At 39.1% G+C, this 22202-nt stretch overlaps 1 protein-coding gene across 11 annotated transcripts in view; it reads right to left on the reverse strand.

Moving 5' to 3' along the window:
- Positions 1-365: 365 nt before the first annotated feature.
- Positions 366-22202, reverse strand: part of Nf1 (neurofibromin 1) — a 244947-nt gene continuing 223110 nt past the window's right edge. For 7 of the 11 annotated variants that reach the window (XM_070027269.1, XM_070027260.1, XM_070027267.1 and 4 more), the window contains 7 exons: positions 18492-18614; positions 17901-18034; positions 17614-17714; positions 15551-15693; positions 15194-15240; positions 13228-13444; positions 366-3622 (listed from right to left, as the gene is read on the reverse strand). In XM_070027269.1, coding sequence (XP_069883370.1) covers positions 3480-3622; positions 13228-13444; positions 15194-15240; positions 15551-15693; positions 17614-17714; positions 17901-18034; positions 18492-18614 — 908 coding nt within the window. In that variant the 3' untranslated portion in view covers positions 366-3479. The remainder of the gene's footprint in view (positions 3623-13227; positions 13445-15193; positions 15241-15550; positions 15694-17613; positions 17715-17900; positions 18035-18491; positions 18615-22202) is intronic. The other 4 variants (XM_070027261.1, XM_070027268.1, XM_070027265.1 and 1 more) reach the window with 2 other exon arrangements.

The following is a 22202-nucleotide window of genomic DNA, read 5'->3' on the forward strand; positions in this document are numbered from 1 at the left end:
AAGTGGCCTTAGAGTTTCAGGGAGGAAGAGCTGCGTGTGAAGAAATGAACTCCTCACATTTTAGAGCAGATTGAATTTACATTTTACTTAAAAAAAAGGGGGGGTTGTGGTGGAGGTACATACATGAAAGGAAGAGGGGGGGTGATGATGTGAAGTGGGTTCCAGGACCCTCCCTGCAGTGGCGGTGGCATCTGCTGGCGGCATGCCGCTCACACAGGAACGAGGCTGGAACCAAGGGCACCCCGGGCTTCGGGCCAGATGGAAAGGGGAGTCATTATCATACACAGGGAAGTTTACAATACACAGCATTTGTCTGTAAAGGATGTAACGCAGTCGCAGGAAGAATTAACAATACTAACAGGAGAATAATCAAATTTTTGTTTGTTATCCATGTACAGCAACTAACTGCTTTACAAAAAAAGCAAAATAATACAATATATCATCACATGTATTTACAGTGTAGTAAATATACTTTTCTGTCAAATTTTACACAAACTATTTACAGGTGAATATACTGCATTAAAAAAAAACTGTGGCAGACACTAAGTGAACTTTTGTACAAGTCCATTGCATAAGAATAAGTCATGCCTCATTATGCTGGGGAGAAATGGAGAAATAAAAACAAACCCCTGCCCCCAAAGAAACAAAACAAAACAAACCCAGACTCCCAAAGAAATGGAAAAACCTACAAACCCAAAGCAGCGCTGGCTCACACTGTCCTCAACCAGGACTTGCACCCATGGGGTGAAGGCTGCCGGTGATGTCCTGCTGCCTGCGACGGATGACGCAGACAGGATCTGCATGGTGGCAAGCTCGGCTAGCCCCGGGAGGGGAGCACTGGCCCAGAAGACCAAAGAGGCCAATTACACATTGCACAAATAGGACTGAGTTATTGTTTTCCTCTTGAAAAAGCTGGGGCGGCGGGGGGGGGGGGGGAGACATTTACAAACCCAAAATAAATGACAGAACTTACATCAAATTAGGCAAATGGGCCACTTCTTCAGAACTTCAGGATTTCTTTTGTAAGTGACAAGTAACAGGACTAAACAAGTCTCATTTCTCTGGGGAAGCCTATTGGTCAGATATAATCTCATGTTGGTTTTAGTTACTTGGACTTTCCTTAAAAGTCAGAAGTTCTTTAAATAAGGTGAAATTTAAATCTTAGTTAAGTTTTCAAATTCCCAGGATGGACTGGCCAAAAGTATTTTTGCAGTTCAAAGAAGGCTCCATTTTGATTTGTGCAACGCGGATCACTTTCTGAGGTACTTCAAGTGGATTCATCCTATTCATTACACTAGAGGGAAATAATAAATTTAAGAAACATCGTATGTTCGTAAACTTGTTTATGGAAAGATCAGTATTTCTAACAGTAAACCTTTGGAAGTTTCTCTATTTGATGGGAGAAGCAAACAGCATAACGCCCACCATTGTATGCACCAAATCAACAGAGAGGAAAAACAGCCAACCACAATTATTAAAGGCTTGCGCTGCCTTCTGTACCAGGAGCGAGGTGACACCACAGGCAGGAGCTCCGCCGTCCAGGCCGTGCGGGAGCGGGTGTCCTTGGCACTGCGTTGCTTTTCTGTTTCTTAGTTCTGATTTTGGCTTCTTTATATCTTACTTGCTCTGTTATTTTATATATCTTACACGAATACAGCCTCAATATAAGTAAAAAAAAAAAGCATTTGTTACCTGCATGTCTTCTATATTTTCCAACAAGTCTATATTAAAATGACTATTAATACTAGGGTTTTTATTTTTTTAACTTTTTTTTTTTGGCAAATGGTTCTTTTCCCCAGGACTGTAAACAAATTAAAAAAATTAAATTCTTGTTATTTCTGAATATCAAAAGCAATTTTATTTACATTAACATATTACATTGTTACTGTGTGGATAAGTGTGAGATATTATTAAAATCAGAACACTTAAATGTACCATTATGTATTGAGTTAGCTGTGGAATTTAATTTACTGAAACCCACTAATGAACTAGCACTATAAGAACTCCCCATCTCCCCTGATTTCTTTTCTGACTCTCTTAAAGCCATGTCGTAACATATAAAGGAAATGTAGGAATGTGAAGATAATACATTTTGTAATAAATACAGTCTAGTCCTACACTGGAGAATCCAGATACCAGTAGGCTCACTGAAATGAAATTATTTTGCACTGCAGTTCTACAAATACACTGGGTCCACATAATTCTGGAAGTGCCTATGCCATGAGATCTCATCCCATTCAGTAAAGAGCAGCTCTAGAGGCCCCCAGGGACGCACCACTGCAGGCTCATCAGGATTTTCACAGTGATCAAGTGTGATCCTGGCACACAGAACCCAAGTGCTTTGCTAGAGATTCCTGATTTCTTGGAGGAGAGGAGAAGACCAAAAGATTTTTAAAATACATCTTATCAAAGAAATTTATAATTTATACAACATAGTCTCTTTGAAAATTATTTAACAAAATAAAAAATATCAGCTACTTTGAAAGTCACGTACCATTCCTTTTTGCTATAGAGCTAATGCAAACAAGTATGAAAATTACCTTCTGGGAACAAGTTTCAACACTTTGTTCACGGATTACCCTGCTCAGAACTGTTTAGGAAAGAATAGGAGGCAAAGAAATGCATAATGACTATACTTAGTATAGTTTGGCTTATAAAAAACAACAAAAAAAAATTCAGCTCTTTAAAGGTTAGAAGGTAACTGGAGGAAAAGAAAGGAAAAAAAAAAAAAAACTAATGTAGATGACTGAGTTTGGATAAGGCCTCAGAATCCATAGGTTTAATTCAGTAATGTTAAGATATATGTGGCCATGCTTATTTTCCTGTATTTATTGCTAATGCTCAAGTGTTAGTATTTCTTAAGAATCTACTACAAAAATCCTAGTTCCCCGCCCCCCAACCCCCCAAAGTACCTCGCCTCGCCTGTAGCTTTATGGCGTGAAGTCTCTGAGGCTGACTTCTATGGTTCCTTCAGCTTCAGATGGGGAAAAAGTCCACAGCTAAAAGTCAGGTCAAATGCACTGGGGTTATGTTCTTATTTTCCCATAAACTTTTAGCTTGAGTAGTGTGGAAACCAGACTAACACTTCACTTTGTGTGATGGATATAGGAAAACAAAGAAGGCAGCACCCTGTGCAAAGGGCTATTACCACTGGCCAGTAGTAGCAGATGAGAGTTCATTCATGGTCTCTCCCAACTAGGATGTTCTCCATTCAGGAATCCTGACCTTTCAACTTCCTTTTCAGTTGTCTACCATTTGCTTACATCAGTTATATGCCAAAAGTAGAAGAAAAAAAAATGAAAGAAAAAGCATTAAATTTAGTCAATGCTTCCAAGAGTTGAGCATCTGGCAACATGGCTGACTGGATGGTTCATTATAAAACAGAAGTGCAGCATTGCAAGGTGGGGCTGGGGCAAGGCTAGGGAAAGGTCACTATTGAGGAGCCCATGTTGGTTTTAAAAAAAGAAAGCAAACAAGGTTCACATCATCTTCTTAATGCTATTACGTTTGAAGCTGCCAGCACTTCTTTGCTTCTGTACTTGGCTTGCGGATCCATGGCGAGTTCGTCCACTGTTACAGTGGCCAGAGGTTGGGGAGAGTTCCACATTCTCCTTGTCAATTCCTAGACAGAAACAGAGTAGCCAGTTACTTCCCCCTCTGCTGTTAAGCTTCAGGACCCGAATCTCATTCATTGTGTATGAGATAAAACCTTGTCAATCGTTTTTGAATATTCCATTTTCATAGTCAACTACTAGAATGTTTATAAAGTCTTTGTCATGGGCTGGGAAGGTGGCTCAGTGGTGGAGTGCTTGCCTTGCATGCATGAGGCCCTGGGTTCAATTCCTCAGCACCACATAAGCAGAAAAAGCCAGAAGTGGTGCTATGGCTCAAGTGGTAAGAGTGCTAGCGTTGAGCTGAAGAGCTCTGGGGCAGCGCCCAGGCCCAGAGTTCAGGCCCCACAACCGACCAAAAAAAAAAAGAAAGAAAAAAGAGTCTTTGTCATACAGAAAACCTCACATTTGTTGAGCCAAATGTGCTATCATTGCAGAAAACAGAAGAAAGGTGTTGCAAGGTAAAGCTAGAGGCAAGCAGGCTTGAATAGAGTGAAATGCTAGCAGCCACTAGGGAAGACTAGAGCTCCTTCCTCCAAGTCATTCCAGAAGCATCCAGCAGAGGGCAGCTTCTAACCACACTTTCTCTAGTCACAGAAGGTACTGCTCTTTCTGCAAATCCTTCATTTAAAAAAAAAAAAAAAAAGGAAACACTATTGTTTTGAATTATGTGACTATTCCAAAGAAGCTCAAACATTTACCAAGGAAAACATGAATTACAAAAGTTATCCTCTAGAATCTGCTTTTTTCAATTATGGCAAGTCATTCATTGTACACCTTTCAATGGGAAACGTATTTATTTCTCTCATGGAGACTAATCCTCCAACAGCTGGCCCTCCAGTAAATGTTATAAATTATATAGTAACTACAGAAAAGTATCCACAACAAAAAGATTATAAGATAGACAAGTAAAAGGAGCAGGAAAGGAGAGCAGAAGGTAGTGACTGAGGCAGTACAGGGGTGGCTTTTGGGTGCTGGTAATACTTTTGGGTGCTGGTAATACTGTATTTCATGATCTGGATGTTGTAACTTCAAGCTGTATTTAAAAGTTCATTAAATTTTAAACTTATGACTTGAGTATTTTTTGCATCTTAAAATAGCATGATGATAGGGCTGGGAAGGTGGCTCAGTGGTAGAGCGCTTGCCTTGCATGCATGAGGCCCTGGGTTCCTCAGCACCTCATAAGCAGAAAACAAGCCCGAAGTGTGGCTCAAGTGGTAGAGTGCTCACCTTGAGCTGAAGAGCTGAGGGATAGCACCCAGGCCCAGAGTTCAGGCCCCATGACCGACCCCCAACCCCCCAAATAGCATGATGATACACATCGCTGGAATAGCTACTGTTGGGAGAATACCGTATTCTTATTTTGCATAGGGGAAAATACATATGGAAAAAATGAAAAAAGAAAAAGGTTGGGAAAACATTTGTTTTACTTTCTTGGGTGATTTTTACTTTATCAGTACTGTTTGAATTTTTAGATAATCATATTATCAGTTCAATTATGTAAAGAAAAGAAACTGGAAGCTGGATGCCAGTGGCTCACACCAGTAATCCTAGCTACTCAGGAGGCTGAGATCTGAGGATCCTGGTTCAAAGCCAGCCCGGGGAAGTAAAGTCTGTGAGACTCTTCAATAAACCACCAGAAAACTGGAAGTGGCACTGTGGCTCAATTGGTAAAGCACCACAGCCTTGAGCTGAAGAGCTGAGGGATAGCAGCCAGGTCCAGAGTTCAAGCCCCATGACAAAAAAAAAAAAGAAAAAAAAGTGCTTTTCACATGCTGGTACAGTGGCTGAGCCTCAACTGTCCCCTTTAATCCCCACTGGAGATTTGGGATTTAATCCCCACTGGCCCTTTGGTAGTTAATTGGAAATAGTTAATTGGAAATAAAAGTCTCATGGGTTTTTCTGCGCAGTTCTCAGCCTCTTAAATAGATAGGATTATAGGCATGAGCCACTAGCATCTGGACTGGAAAATCATTTTTAAAAAGCAATTAAAAGCTGGGTGCATGTGGCTCATGCCTGTAATCCTAGCTACTCAAGAGGCTGAGATCTGAGGATCAGCGTTCAAATCCAGCCCTGGCAGGAAAGTCTGTGAGACTCTTATCTCCAATAAACCATTAGAAAACCAGAAGTTGTATTGTGGCTCAAGCGGTAGAGCACTTGCCTTGAACTGAAGAGCTGAGGGATAGTGCCCAAGCCCAAGAGTTCAAGACCTACGACTGACAAAAAAAAAAAAAAAAAAAAAAAAAGCAATTAAAGTGGGGCTGGGAAGGTGGCTCAGTGGTAGAGCGCTTGCCTTGCATGCATGAGGCCCTGGGTTCGATTCCTCAGCACCACATAAGCAAAAGAAAAAGAAAAAAAGCCGGAAGTGGCACTGTGGCTCAAGTGGTAGAGCGCTAGTCTTGAGCTGAAGAGCTTAGGGACAGTGCCCAGGCCGAGTTCAGGCCCCACGACCGGAACCAAAAAAACAAACAAACAAACAAAGTAACATTTATATAATATAGGAAAATTATATGAAGAAGAATGATCATAGTATTTGAAATAAGGCATTTAAGTTTCTACACATAATTTTTTCTTCCTGGGCATCATTTTTTAAAAATAATCCTTTTTTAAAATAAAATTAAATGTAGAAATGCCTCTAGAGCTGGTGAAAACTCTGAGCCTGCTCACACAGGACCATGCCCGTCCTGCACTGGTCAGGCTACATTTTCAGTTCCCGAGAAAGCCCTGGGGTTGCAGTTGTGCTTCTTTTCACCAAGGTTTTCTTGGAACTCTGGCTCTGAGCTCTTTTAGGCCTCAAAAGCACTAAGTTTCCCTTCTTACCTCAAGGTGGACATAAAAAGTAAAACCCATGAACTGACAGGCACCCAACTTACTACTTTCAATTCCCCACAAGTACACTGAAATTAAACACTGCAGAAGAAGTGAAGTTCTCTATAGCAGTATATTAATGGCACAATGTTATAATAAAAAATGTGGTTCCAGACAAAGACAATATTCTAAATGAAAGGTGTTACTGACTAAAGTTGTAAAATGAGTTCTGTGGGGACAAGAACTACTAGTAGTTTTGTGTCTCTCTCCTTGCTAGAATGAGTTCCTTGAAGGCAGGTATCAGGGTTTATTTCAACAGTTGGTGATATACACAGCTCCTGTTTGACAAATAATGAAACACTTGAGTTTTGTCAGAAGTTCTGTCAGAACTTCTGTCAGAAGTTACCCAAGGAAAACAAAAGACCAAAAATAATGGAAATCTCCTACCGCCTTCCCAGGAGCACTTGTCGGTTGCCTGATTGAATTGCTTAGTTTATTACACATGCAATATGGAAGCCCCATCAGAAAACTCTTCCTACACATAATATGCCAGCAAATATGTTTGAGGGCCAAAATTTGAGCTTTGGTTGGATCAGAACTTTTATTTGGCTCTAGATCCTTTGTTCTTTCTTTTTGGGTGATGACTGAACTAAGGAGAGATTGTACACTTTAAAATTCATGGCTCTACCACTAAGCCACACTGTCAACTTCCTTGGCTTTTAGGATTTTTTCTCTGTGGGTGGTGATACTGGGAGTTTAAACTCAGGGCCTCTTGGCATCTAGCCTCCTTGCCTCTGTTCCTTAACCTAGAAATTAAAGGGAACAAAGGGATGTTAGAAAAGTCAGATAAAATAATCTGTGCAAAGAATTTTTTGGGCATTTATAAAATAATTACTGTGTAAACTAAAATGATTCTAGTACTCAAATTTAAAAAAAGACTAAATGATATATTAAAAGGAATTTTAGAACAAAAAAGAACTTAAATTTTATGCCAGAATTTGTAAAATTATTGAGATTAATGTAAATAAACATAAAACATAATAACAATTCTTAGAAAGCTATGTTAACCATAGCTTGCTTTTATGCTATAGCACATACATTTACAGCGACATGGTAAATATACAATTAAATTATTTGGTGTAGGGCTGCGAAGGTGGCTCAGCAGTAGAGTGCTTGCCTTGCATGTGTGAGGCCCTGGGTTCGATTCCTCAGCACCACATAAACAGAGAAGGCCGGAAGTGGCGCTGTGGCTCAAGTGGTAGAGGGCTAGCCTTGAGCTGAAGAGCTGAGGATCAGCGCCCAGGCCCAGAGTTCAAGCCCCACAACCAACAACAACAAAATATTTGTAATTTGAGCTGAATATACAAAATTATAAACTATAGGAATTTATAAAGAATTTTAATGAGCTTTCAACAATTGCTAACATTTCCTTTTCCTTCTAGGTTTAACTTTCTATATAATAAATACAGAATAAAAGATATAAATATAAATATAAATATATATATTTTTTATTTTTATTTTATTTTTATTTTTTGCCAGTCGTGGGGCCTGAATTCTGGGCCTGGGTGCTGTCCATCAGCTCTTCAGCTCAAGGGTAGCACTCTACCACTAGCGCCACTTCTGGCTTTTTCTACTTATGTGGTCCTGAAGAATCGAACCCAGGGCCTCATGCATGCAAGGCAAGCACTCTACCACTGAGCCACCTTCCCAGCCCAAGATATATTTTTGTAAATTGGACACATATAGGTGTGTCACATTTTTCCTTCTTAGTCCTTAGGGATAACTGACCACATTCCTTTACTAAGAAACATACATGATGGAATGAACAGCCAGTTTTAATATCTAAGGAAACATGAGTTGACTTCATTTTGTGGGAAAACAAGTATTTTTGAAGCTAAAGAAATATTTCTACAAGCCCCAATGTCCTGTTTCTTCTTGGGTAACTCTCACTTAAATTTGTTGTTAACCTGCTTGGGTTAGTGCAGGGCTGGACTGAAGCTTTCGTATTTGGGGCAGGTACAAGAATAACAGGAAGACAGGTCGCATTGCCTCTCTGCAGTTTTGTAAGCTCCCCAGACCCCACAAAGCAGTGGCTCTACCAGTTTTTGCAGTGCCAGGCTGAGCTTCTGGAACTGGTCAGTGTAGTCTCATGCTATTTGCCCAGGGTGAATGTGAGGTAAGCAGCACTTCGTGCAAGGATGCTGAAAGCAAGGAGTACCTGTATGAGGGAACAGCTGCATGAAAACTGCTGACTTAGAGCAAGGCAGGGGAGCTTCACAGACAGAATGGAAGAAAAAAACAGAGTGAGTGATTTCCAGAGGAGTTCAACAAAAGGTGAAATAAGACCAGAACAGATCATTGCTATGTTCCCTGGTTTTCAAAGAGATTCTGGTTTAACCTATTTAACTCTCACCATTAATTTCCTAAACATTACAATCTTCAAATGAGTAACAGAATTTAAACTTTTATATACTGATGTGTTTTTACCATCTGTATTCATTTTGTGATGCTGGGGACTGAACTCAGGGGAACTGAACTCAGGGTCTTGAGCATGCTAAGAAATCATTCAGCCAGGGCTGGGAAGGTGGCTCAGTGGTAGAGCGCTTGCCTTGCATGCCTGAGGCCCTGGGTTCGATTCCTCAGCACTATATAAGCAAAAGAAAAAAGCCGGAAGTGGTGCTGTGGCTCAAGTGGTAGAGCGCTAGCCTTGAGCTAAGGAGTTGAGGGACAGTGCCCAGGCCCAGAGTTCAGGCCCCATGACTGGACCCCCCCCCCCAAAAAAAATCATTCAACCACTGAGGTATATCCTTAGTCTTAGTTTTTTGAGATAAGATCTCATTATGTAGCCCAGGCTGGCTTTAAACTTGATTCTACTGCCTTAACTTCCTAAGTGCAAATACTACAGGTGTGTACCATCATATCTACCAAAAAATGATTTTGATGAACTATTCCTGCACATACATAGCTGTCATCATTCCTGGCTTTAGGAATACTTATGCTTGCTAGCAGATCCACTCCCTTTTCTCTACAGGATGTGTATATCACAGAAGCAAAGTAAGAGAATGACTAACAGGCTTGGACGAACCCAAAAATAAAGTAAAAGTGAATTTAAAATAAAGATCTATTAAGTATGCCTTTGCTCTAAAAAAATTCATACTACAATTAAAAATCACTAAAAATATATAACAGGCTTATAATCCATATCTATTTCTCTCTATATCTTACAAGTCTTGTTTATTTATTTATTTTGATTAGCTGTGGCACTGGAACTCAGGGCTTGGGTGCTGTTCGTTAGCTTCTCAGGCTCAAGACTAACGCTCTAGCACTTTGAGCCACAGCACCACTTCCAGTTTTTTGAGTGGCTAATACGTAAGAGTCTCAAGGGGATTTTTCTGCCCTGGCTGACTTTGAATTGTGATCCTCAGATCTCAGCCTCCTGAATAGCTAGAATTATAGCAGCACCTGGCTTACAGTTTTTAAGGCAAATACATGTTTTAAAATTTTTGCCATGGGGCCTTGAGCTGAAGAGCTGAGGGACAGCGCCCAAGCCCAGAGTTCAAGCCCCACGACCGACCAAAATAAATAAATAAATAAAATAAAATTTTTGCCATGGGCTGGGAAGGTGGCTCAGTGGTACAGCGCTTGCCTTGCATGCTTGAGGCCCTGGGTTTGATTCCTCAGTACCACATAAGCAGAAAAAAAAAAAGCCAGAAGTGACCCTGTGGCTCAAATGTCTGAAAAAGAATAACAGTACAAGATGCAATAGGAAAGCATCACAGAAGAGGTGGAAATAATCCCTTGTACACTTTACCACCCTTACTCTGAGTTTCCTGCAGGCTTGCTATTCTACCACTTGAGCCATTCTCCTAGCCCTTTTGTAAAGAGTATATTATCGTCTTTCAGTAGTTGTATGACGAAGTTTATGAATACAATGCATCTTGGTCATTATCATCCCTTTCATTATTCTCTCCCACTAGCAATTTCAATTAAAGAAAAAATGTGAGATAAAATCTGGAACTCACAATCCTCCTGCCTCAATTTCTGCAGGATTAGGATTATAAACATACACTTTCACACCCAGCCTGTTCTCTGATAATTTTCTGACTTTAAAAAATAATTCTAAGTTATAGGGTAAGACTGCTCTACCAGGGAAATTAATACAGCTAATGTCCAATTAACACTGGACAATTTAACCAGTTGGCAAGGAAATCTACTATATTCTATTCTCAAGGCAAAAATGGACAGCAATATCCATAACAATAAGGTTTGGGTTTAAAAAAGTAAATAAAAGTACTATTTTAGTAGCTTAAAAGTAACTATGTTAAAAAATATAAACCTAAATAGTAGAACCATGCAGAACCTATTTTCTCCCTTGTAATGCTGAGGATGGAACCCAGGGCCTATACATGCTAGGCAAGGATACTACCAGTGAACTGTATCTTTAGTCTATACTAATTTTCACTAATATTAGTAGTTGATATGTAAAACATAACCGAGAAAATAGGGATCTCTACAGAAGAAAAGGATGGTAGATTTAAGCTAAAGCAGACAGAAGTGACAAGACAAAAATACAGAAATAAATGAAGGAGACAGATAAAGAAAGAAAGAGAAAGAAGATAAATGCAATGATATGGAAGACAATGAATGTGGTTAAGAGAACACTGGCCTTGATTCTACCTAGGAGATGTATCATTACAGTAGTTCACTTAGTGCTTCTAAAACCCAGTCTCCTCATTGCACCCAACACTGTTTATTTGCACAGTCTATAAGCAACAAAATGCTAAGAGTTTATGGGGAAAAGGTTGGAAGATCTAAATTCTGTCATGGCCCAAACAGCTGACATGTGATAATGGGGCAGTACTACAGACAGACCTAAGGTAGAACTTTCAAACTCTGGTGTGCACAAGAATCACTAAGGGTGCTAAGACACTAATGGCTGGCTGGGTGCCACTCTTGGGAGTTTCTTGTGCATGTCTGGAGTGGGACTCTAGCATTTGCATTTCTAAAATGCTCTCAAAGACTACTGCTGCTGGTATGGTCGGAGAGCACACTTGGAGAAACACTGTCCTGGAGAGTAAGTGGCAGGACAAGTGAGCATATTAGTGAGACCTCTCTTACCCTGGGGAAGAAGGAATATCTGCAAAGCGAGTGATAGATAAATGCTGAAGTAAAGATTAATAATTAAATATAACTGCTTTACATAACTTGTTACACTAGGAATGAGTATCATATTTGGCAAATTCTGCAGAGCCACACATAAATGGGAATGTTCATAGGAAAATTAGGAAAGGTTTATTATGTCATATTGAAGTGGAAATTCTATTTATAGATCTTGAACATCACAGAATAGTGGCGTAATTTGAGTTCTGTTTTTTTTTAATTGTGAAAATACCATACAGAGGGGTTACAATTACATGGGCAAGAAGTAATTTGAGTTTTAAAAAGAAAATCTACATCAACATTTCAAACAACTATATACACTATCTAAAAAAAAATTTCCTGGGCTGGGAAGGTGGCTCAGTGGTAGAGTGCTTGCCTTGCATGCCTGAGGCCCTGAGTTCGATTCCTCAGCACCACATAAGCAAAAAGAAAAAAGCTGGAAGTGGCACTGTGGCTAAAGTGGTAGAACACTAGCCTTAAGCTGAAGAACTGAGGGATAGCGCCCAGGCCCAGAGTTCAGGCCCCACGACCGGACCCCCAAAAAAAAAAATTTCCTTGGCTGGGAAGTATGGCTCAAGTAGTAGAATGCTTGTCTACTATAGCAGGAGGCCCTGGGTTCAAATCTTTCTGGAATGAGCCATTTCATGAGTGACCTTTTCAGGTAATAGAATTTTATACAATAAATCCTTCTTTGAACCATTTTAGATTACTCTTTCCAGCAGAAAAATGTGACCACTATAGCTGCTTTCTGTCACTGCCCACTGTCATAATAACAGGCCAACAGCATCAGCTCTGCTGATGAACAGTTGATGAATAGTGCACCCCTGGTTCAACCAGAGTTGTATGAAGCATTCCTCCTGAGTAAATGAGCTTGCATTTATTCAGTTTGTCATTTCTGCTGTTTTATTTACCTCAATTCCCTTGAGCTTATATCTCAGTGTATTAACACTTAAGTTTCATGTCAAATTAGTATACCTGGAGCTAACGGTGACACCACAGTGAAGACTCTACTTACAGGCTTTAAGAGGTTATTTTCTGCATTTTGGAGGAAGAGTACTAGACTTTGAACTCAGAGTCTTGTGTTTGCTAAGCCAGTATTCTACTACTTGAGCTACATACCCAGAGTAAGATGTTATTACTTGATAAGACATTTTTTATCTGGTTGTTCATTTAATCAGATCTTCAAAACAGGCTACCGTTGGTTGAGGATTACTGTGTTACTTCTGGCAGCAGGGAAGTGGGAAGTCTATTAGACTTTGTGTATTTTTGTTTTAATAAAATATCTTGTATCAGAGACAGGGAAGCCCTTAGGGTATACCTTAAGGGAAAAAAAATAGTAGTTCTACTCACTTCCTCAGTAATGTAGCTGAAGGTATTCTTCAAGCTCAAACTCTTAAAAACTTATCAATCTTTGGGATACCTTTGTGAACATTATAGATGTTTCAAGATCCTTTGTTACAACTCGTTAAAAAGTTGAGAGCTTTTCAGAGTAACAATATTCAAGTCAGTTACAAGGTAAAGAAGAAATATAAGGTGAACTTTAGGAGGAAAAGGAGCAAAATCTGCTGTAATATGACTACAAGGCAATTCTTAATATTGGTTCCTTAATAGTAGTACTCAAAATCATATCAATAGTCCATTTACTGACCTGGGGAATGCTGGGAAGTTGCAAGTGAGGTCATGGAATTGGAGAGATTAAGGTTGGCAGCGATACTAAGCTGGCTCTGTAGTGCAGGAGGGTAAGGAGAGGTGGGGGTCAGGAGGGACTCCTCACTTGTTTCTTCATCAATTCCAGGCAAGTATGTGTCAATCAAGGCATCAAGAAACTTAACAATAAGTTCAGCATAGTCTGGGATTTGTGTTTGCTGTAATGGAAAATAGGAAATTATTTTAGCTCCAGTAAAAAAAAAATGCGCTTTTCGGGGCGCTGGTGGCTCATGCCTGTAATCCTAGCTACTCAGGAGGCTGAGATTTGAGGATCACCGTTCAAAGCCAGCCTGGGCAGGAAAGTCCGTGAGACTCTTATCTCTAATAAACCACTAGAAGACCAGTGCTCGCCTGGAGCTGAAGAGCACAGGGACAGTGCCCAGGCCCAGAGTTCAAGCCCCACGACTGACAAAAAAAAAAAAAAAAAAGATTAACTGAATTTTTATTTTGGGTTTGACTATTTTTGTATTCCAGATTGTTTAAAAGGGAATAGATTAATATTTATAGACCACCACAAGACTTACAACTGGAAATTGTATTTAACTTCCATTTAAAGCGTCCAGATGAACCTGGAAGGAAAGCCTTGCAAAGACCGAATTTAATAATGGAGTCATACAAGAAAAATGATGTCTAGCCTACTTTCCACAATGGAGAAAATGAGCATTCTCATTGTAGTGCTAAATTCCAGCAACTAGACATTATGCAGGGCTCAAAGAGTTGCAGGAATCTCAGTATATCGACTTCTACTTACTTTACCCACTTGGGAGCTAACAGTGACTCCTAGGAAAAACTATATTTATGGGCTTAAAAGATATTTTCTTGAGATGCTTACTTTGTCTAGTTATTTACTTAATTCTAGATCTTCAGGCTGGTCCTGCATGAAACACTTATTTCTGTAACTAAAACCCCACTCTTTTCAGTGATAATCTATGCTTTTCAAGACATAGTCAGTATAATTGAAGAAAATAAACTATTCAATTATTAAAACTGGGCCAAGATTTAGCTAATTCCTGATTTATCATCCCTATATCTAAAGCACTAGAACTGCTCATGGAGGAAACACAAGTCTTGCCTTCCCTGAACTTTTATGCTCAAGGCTAGTGCTTTACATTTGAGCTACAGCTCTACTTCTGTGTGTGTGTGTGTGTGTCTGGGGTGTGTGTGTGTCTGGGGTGTGTGTGTGTGTGTGTGTGTGTGTTTTGTGAGAAAATAGTCTCCACAGGTGTCAAACTAAGAGCCTTAGACTTCAGCCTCTTGAATAGCTAGGATTATGAGCCACCGGTGCCCTACATAAACTGATTTTTTTTTGGGGCGGGGGCAGCCAGTCCTGGGGCTTGAACTTAGGGCCCTGGGCACTGTCCCTGAGCTTTTTTTTGCTCAAAACTAGCACTCTACCACTTGAGCCACAGTGGCACTTCTGGCCTTTTCTGTTTATATGGTACTGAAGTATCAAGCCCAGGGCTTCCTGCATGCTAGTCAAGCATTCTACCACTAAGCCCTAAACTGGATTTTTAAAAGTAAAAATAATAAATATATTAAGGGAAAAATCTTGTGCTAAAATTTTTTTTAAAAATAACATGCCTATTTTGAGTTATTACTCTGAATTTTAGTATATTGGGTGTTCTTCTACTGGTATGTGAATGTGGATTAAAATATTTGTCAAGTGGCTGGGAATGTGACTTAGTGGTAGAGTGCTTGTCTAGCTTGCATGAACCCCTGGGTTCAATTCTTCAGTACCACATAAACAGAAAAAGCTGGAAGTGGTGCTGTGGCTCAAGTGATAAGAGTGCTAGCCTTGAGCAAAAAGCAGGTCAGGGACAATGCCCAGGCCTTGGGTTCAAGCCCCAGGATTAGCAAAAAGAAAAAATAAAAAAAAGTTTGTCAAGAATAAGAAATAAGTATATTACCTTTGAAAAGGGTCCTGCAAACCGCCATAAGCCATTAAAACCAAAACCTATGAGAAACCAAATAAAAAAATCACTTACTCTTACAGCAAGCAAGAAGTCTTTTAATGGTAACCGAAATTAAGTTGACATAGAAAACCTATGTACACATGAAGACATTTTAGAATGAGTGCCATATTTGAATAAAGCTCATCATATTGACATATAATTAAGAGAGTTAGAAAACGGCACATTGAGTTTGCTAAAGCAAAATGAGTCTGTCCCTGAGGAAGCATTCTGTGGTCAGGTTGGCCTTAGGAAGTACACTGTAGGACATGCATGCTGGAGACTTACCCACCACTTCTCCTGACACCTACTTACTCTGTAGATAAGATGTCTGGTACTGTGGGGGGGACTCCTCATGATATACCACACTCTGCACAATTCCATGGATGGGATTTAGTAAATTTGGATCTTGGCACAATGACAACAAGGTGTTGATCTTCGAGTCCAACAAATTATGACTAAAGAAAGAAAAAACAACAACAGAGGAACAGTTTAGAGGAAAAGACTTACTAGAAAGCAGCCATTTCTTAGAACAACGTGGCAAAACTAGAGATGGGTGCTTTTAACTTTTCTAGTGGTGTTTTGTATCCTACAAATTTTCTATAATGAACATTTGTGTTTATATGTGTGTGTCTGCTTTTTCAGTGTGTCTTTTGTTTGACCAACTTTAAAAGCAGTTGAAACTGTCATATAACTATAAATATATAAGGCAAATGCTTTTTCAAGACAAGGTTGGCTTCTATCTGCAACCTTAGTGCGCTTTAAGATCATCTCTTTCTGCTGTCTATTGCATTTTATACCTAAGGATCCAAAACTAAATTCAATAATCAGGGGTTAATATTAATAAATGAATGTTAATAAAAATAAATTATACTAATTTTGGTTAAGATGTCAATAAAATTTATTAATAAAATTAATAAGTATCAATAAAATAACATTAAGAGATGTATGCTAAGTAAAAGCAAAAGTAAAATACACAATCAAATGGAATCTTAATTTTTTCCTCTCAGAGGTACTAGGGTTGAAGTCAAGGCTTTACACTTTTTAGGCAGGCCCTCTACTACTTGAGCCATGCACCATTCCTTTTATAATTTTATTTATTTTCAGATAAGGTCTTTCATTGTTGCTCAGGGCTAGCTTCAGACTGATCATCCTACCCATGTCTTCCCACACAGATGGGATTACTGATATGAACCATCAACAGATGTGAACCATGATGCTCAGCTTGTTGGTTGAGGTGGGGTTGGTTCACTAACTTTTTGCCAAAGTTGGCCCAAACCACTATCTTTCCAGTCTCTGCTCTGCCCCTTGAGGAACTGGGGTTATAGGAGTGTACCACTGTGCCTAGACCAGAAATTATTACTAACATGGCTACACTCCATTAATTAAAAAAGCCTTGAGATTTAACTATATATAAAATTCTAAAAGTTTAAATGAGAATAACTAAAATTAGGAAATACTGGCATTACGTAAATGATCTGGGTAAGGAGTAGAACGACCAAATTTCTTTAAATTGAGCACGTCTAAGATAAAATATTAACAGAGTAAAATTTACCACTCAAACAGGAAATCAAGGAAGTGGCATTGTGGCTCAAGTGGTAGAGCCTTGAGCTGAAGAGCTCATGGACAGCACTTGAACCAGAGCTCAAGCCCCATGACCGATTTAAAAAAAAAAACACAACAGAAAATCAATTTTTCTATATTCAGTTGCAAACAAATACAAAAGCTCTTCTAGAAAAAAAACTAGGTATGCTTATTTAAATTATAGAAATCTATCATTTTGCTTAAAAAGTCAGAAAAACATATTATGTTCATGAAGATAACTACTTAAATCAACAAGAGTTTAAAAAGTGGCTTACCTTATAGCCCAAACCTAGTTTAGCTATCATTAAACCCATTATGATTTTGTTATCTTGTTTTGGGTGCCAGGGAATCAAACCTGGAATACCTTCAGGTCTCCTGAACCCACCATCTCAAAGACAAAAATCTTTACCACTATCTCACTTACCCCTCCCTTTACAACAAATGGACATTACTGTCTAATAATATATTTCCTAAACTTTTTTTTTGGGGGGGGTGTCAGCTGTGGGGCTTGAATTCGGGGCCTGAGTGCTGTTCTTGAGCCTCTTTGTACTTAAGGCTAGCACTCTACCACTTGAACCATGATGCCACTTCCAGCATTTTCTGAGTACTTTATCATAAGAGTCTCACAGACTTTTCTGTCCCGGCTAGTTTGAACCACAATCCTCATATTTCAGCCTCCTGAGTAGCTAGGATTACAGGTGTGAGCCACTGGCGTCTGGCTTCCTAAACCTTTATATAGAGTATTTGATATTGACAGATATAAAGGTTAATTACAAATAAAAAGAGATACTTACACAACTGGAAAAACTTTAGGGAATACAACACTGGCCTCTGCCAAGTATTCATAGAGAATTCGCTGATCAAATTCATCCGTTGTGTATTTTACCAGTGTAGCCTGCCAAGATACAAAAAAAGTAAACATTTTCATGGCTGAATTGTTATGCTATGGTGAGAATTGAAAGATACAACTTCCTTTCATGTGTGTAATATTTAAGGGCCTACTAAATATTAAGAGCAGTTTGGAGTAAAAATTTCAGGGAGAAAAAGAAAAAAACTCAAAAAGGAAAAAAAAAATCCTTACTAGAACAGTAAGAAGCAGTGCTTGGATCTTCGGATCCGTAAGTACTTCTTCGTCCAAAAGAACATTTGATTCAGACACTGAAACTTTACGTAAGTGTGGGTGCTGTTGTGACGAGGGAATTCTTTGAGATTCTGCTGTGAGATATAAATTAATATGGTCAGTTATGTTAACAGTATTCCTCAGTAACCACTTCATCTGACATATTGTTAAATATATAATGTTACTTCTAAAATTAAGTTCTTTTTCTTCTTAGTGGTGCAGGAGATTTAAACTTGGGGTCTTACACATGCTATGTTGTTCTCCCACTATCCCTCTCCTACCTCACCTACTCCCCCACTCCCCCAAAGCTGTAAGGTTCATTTCCAACATAGTGTTTACAATGTTGAATTATATATTTGATTACTTTTTTACAAAGGTTTCAGGATAAATGTCATTGTAAGGATTGTAATACTCATCTTTAAAGAAAAGAGCAAATGTTTCTATATTGCATCCTAAAGATTCTGTGACACGGTTGAGAAATAAAAATGGCTATACCAGATGAGTCCACCTTATTTTTAATTATCTAGATTGATTGTAAACTTTATTTCTCACCCATTTCATAATCAGTTTCAGCTACTCTCCTCATTTTGGGAGGTGTGGTGATCCCTGATTCCATTTCTTGCCTTTTAGGAGCTTTTGTGTCTGATATCAAGTGGTCAAAACTTTTCCTTGTTCCTATAAACCAAAGTACAAAATATGGAAGTTCATGAACCACAATGTCTATGAATAAAGAGTACATTAAAAAAATGTTTGGACACAAATGTTGAAGTTTTCACTTAAGGACCTTAAGGACCCCCAAAAAGCTCAAACATATCCCTGGAGCAGTTTCTCCATCTTCTCAGGGAGTTTTGGCCTCACAGCTTTTCATTCATGATAGCAGATATCTTTTTTTTTTTTTTTTTTTTTTTTTGCTAACCATGGGGCTTGAACTCAGGGCGTGGGCACTGTCCCTGAGCTCTTTTGCTCAAGGCTAGCGTTCTGCCACTTTGAACCACAGGGTTTCTGGTGGTTAATTGGAGATGAAGCTCACAGGGACTTTTCTGTCCAGGCTGGCTTCCAACCACGATCCTCACATCTCAGCCTCTGGAGTGGCTAGTAGGTACCTTACAAATCCAGATGAAAATGAGATAACATTCACTACATTGTAGAGAAACCAAACTCCACTAACAAGTACAATTACCAGTAACAAATACAGGGGTAGGAACTGTTCAGTAGCAAATAACTATATCTGAACCACCTTTTCAATTTAAAAATTCTGCTGATGCCAAGAATTAAACATTAATGTGTGAGGAGTTTCCAAATTAGACGAAGATTAAACTTGTACTTTAATTTGTGAAACTTTGAAAATAAGATGTGTGGGGCTGGGAAGGTGGCTCAGCAGTAGAGTGCTTGCCTCACATGCATGAGGCCCTGGGTTCAATTCCTCAGCATCACATAAACAGAAAAGGCTGGAAGTGGCACTATGGCTCAAGTGGTAAAGTGCTAGCCTTGGGCTGAAGAGCTGAGCGACAGCACCTAGGCCCAGCGTTCAAGCCCCACAACCAACCAACCAACCAAAAAAAAAAAAAAAAAAAAAAAAAAGGTATGTATGCCTGAAAGTACTAAAAATAGATACATTGGGATATGCTTCAAGCAGAAAGTAATACTATCTCACATTTGGCTTTGAGTTTCTCTAATTATGCATTACACTAATATTTAAATGTTCTCTTATTTAAAGTAAAAGTATTGAAATTGGGTTAGCTGGAATGTACATATTATTTTTATTCTTTACACTCAAATGACTTTTGTTTTTCTTTTTAAACTGACCCATGCCTCAGGCCTCTAGCCTAGTTATTTTGGAGATTGAGTCTTGCAGACTTTTTTTGTACAGTCTGGCAAACCCTAATTCTCTAGATCTCAGCTTCCTTAGCAGCAAGGATTACAGGTATGAAGCATCTGTCATCTAGTTCCTACAGCAGTGCTAAGGAAAAATAAATCTAAAACAAGTTTTAAAAAGCTAGATTAAAACCATTATAGCAAAATCTGACAACTGAACATGTACAAGTCTACTCACTTCATAGTAATCAATATTCAAAAGAATCACAAAGAGCAAAGCCAAAGGATCAAAATCAGATCAAATCATGCAAACAGGGAAAGCCAGGAGCAGTTACATGATTAGCCTGAAGTAACAAAGTCAGGGATCCTGTTAAATGACAAGACTAACAACTCAGGTTCTCTAAAGACAATCTTGTCTATTCTCCAAGAGATTAGGTTACCATTATCTACGTTGTTTTCCTACCTTTCTCTCTCTTTATTTTACTCCTTGCATTATTCCTAGGAGATTGCCTGCTCCTACAGTTCAGCTATCTATAGCTAACCAATTCTTGTTTTCTTTACTCTTCTTCAAATCTAGATTCCTCTTGTTACTTCTTTCTAGGATATATCCTTGCATATATTTTGAAGGGATCTCAAATATACTATCAACCAACGTAAATTTATAATGTACTGTAAATATATCATGCTGATTTCCATGAATGAGACAATTATTGAGCCAGGGTTGTTTTCTTAGATTTCTGTTCTTTGGCTTTTATTTATTTATTTATTTATATATTTTTTGTCGGTAATGAGGCTTGAACTCTGGGCCAGGGTGCTGTCCCAGTGCTCTTCAGTTCAAGGCTTGAGCCACAGGGCCTCTTCCAGTTTTCTGATGGTTAACTGAAGTTAAAGTCTCATGTACTTTCCTTGCTTGGGCTGGCTTTGAACCAGGATCCTCAGATCTCAGCCTCCTGAGTGGCTAGGATTACAGGTGTGAGCCACCGATGCCCAGCTTGTTTTTTGGCTTTTAATGTATATATATCATTATACTTAGAGTGAATCTCTCCCTCTCTTCCCCGCCCCCACTCCTTTTTTTTTTTTTTTTGGTCGGTTGTGGGGCTTGAACTCTGGGCTTATGCACTGTCCCTGAGCTCTTCAGCTCAAGGCGAGCGCTCTACTGCTTGAGTCACAGCACCACTTCCGGTTTTCTAGTGGTTTATTGGAGGTAAGAGTCTCACGGACTTTCTTACCTGGGCTGGCTTTGAACCACGATCCTCAGATCTCAGCCTCCTGAGTAGCTAGGATTAGAGGCGTGAGTGCCCGGCATCTCCCTCCCCTACCTTTTATGGTACTGGGGATTTAAGAGTCCAACTTACTATGCAGGTGTTTTACCACTTGATCCACCCCCAAGACTCTACTTTTCTTTTTGAGGCAGGATCTTGCTATGAAGCCTAGGCTGCCTTGAACTTGAGATTCTCCGTCTCTGACTCCAAAATGCTGGGATTACAAATGTGTATTTTATCTGGCTTGAAGCTTCTTATATAGAGTCTATAATTAGGTCTTCTTTAAAAATTAAATTTATTTTTAACTGACACACACATATATGATTATACATTAATGAAGTAATGTTTTAATATATGTATAAATTGTATAATATTTATGTAAACATGCTTCTTCAAACACTTACCATCTTTTAATGTGAAAAAATTCCAAATCCTTTCTTTCATGAACGGTACATTATAATTAACTGTACTCACCATGCTGTGCAATAGTTCCTGTTTGTATCTAAAACATACTGATCAATCTCTCCTCTTCCTACACATGACTCTCCTCAGTCTTTACAGTTTTCAACCCCTGTCTAGCCTTATTTCTTATACCATTCTCCTTGATGCTATGGTCTACTGCAAGCTGCTTTCCTAAGTTTTTTTTTTTTTTTTGCCAGTTTGGGGGCTTGAACTCAGGGCCTGGGCACTGTCCTTAAGCTGCTTTTGATCAAGGCTAGCACTCTACCACTTGAGTCACAGCACCACTTGCAACTTTTTCTGAGTACTTTACTGGAGATAAGAGTCTCACGGATTTTCCTACCAGCTCCTGGCTTATATTGATGTCTTTAAGACCAGGTAATCTCTGCAGCTTTTCCTTGTTACCTCAATTCCTGAGTTTTTCCATCAAAACATAAACCTCTAATGGCTATCTTGGCCCTCCCAGGGCAGACACACCAGTAACATGAGTGGAACAATGAGTACAGTGTTAGATTTTCTAGTGTGTTTTTCATTTCCAACTTCCTTGGCATGACAATCTCAATGAAGAAACAAAGTAACCAGGAAACTCCTAGAAGATTATTTCTGGCAAAGGATGAACGGAACTCAAAAAGTAATAAGAATGGTCATACTAGGTTTTTAATTCTTTGACAGGTTATGTTACACTCTGTTGTTTGTGAACATAAGCATTTTCCCAATACTATGAAAG

Source organism: Dipodomys merriami, unplaced genomic scaffold (genome assembly GCF_024711535.1).
Source record: "Dipodomys merriami isolate MVZ:Mamm:240054 unplaced genomic scaffold, mDipMer1.0.p SCAF_19, whole genome shotgun sequence".
Classification (NCBI taxonomy): domain Eukaryota; kingdom Metazoa; phylum Chordata; class Mammalia; order Rodentia; family Heteromyidae; genus Dipodomys; species Dipodomys merriami.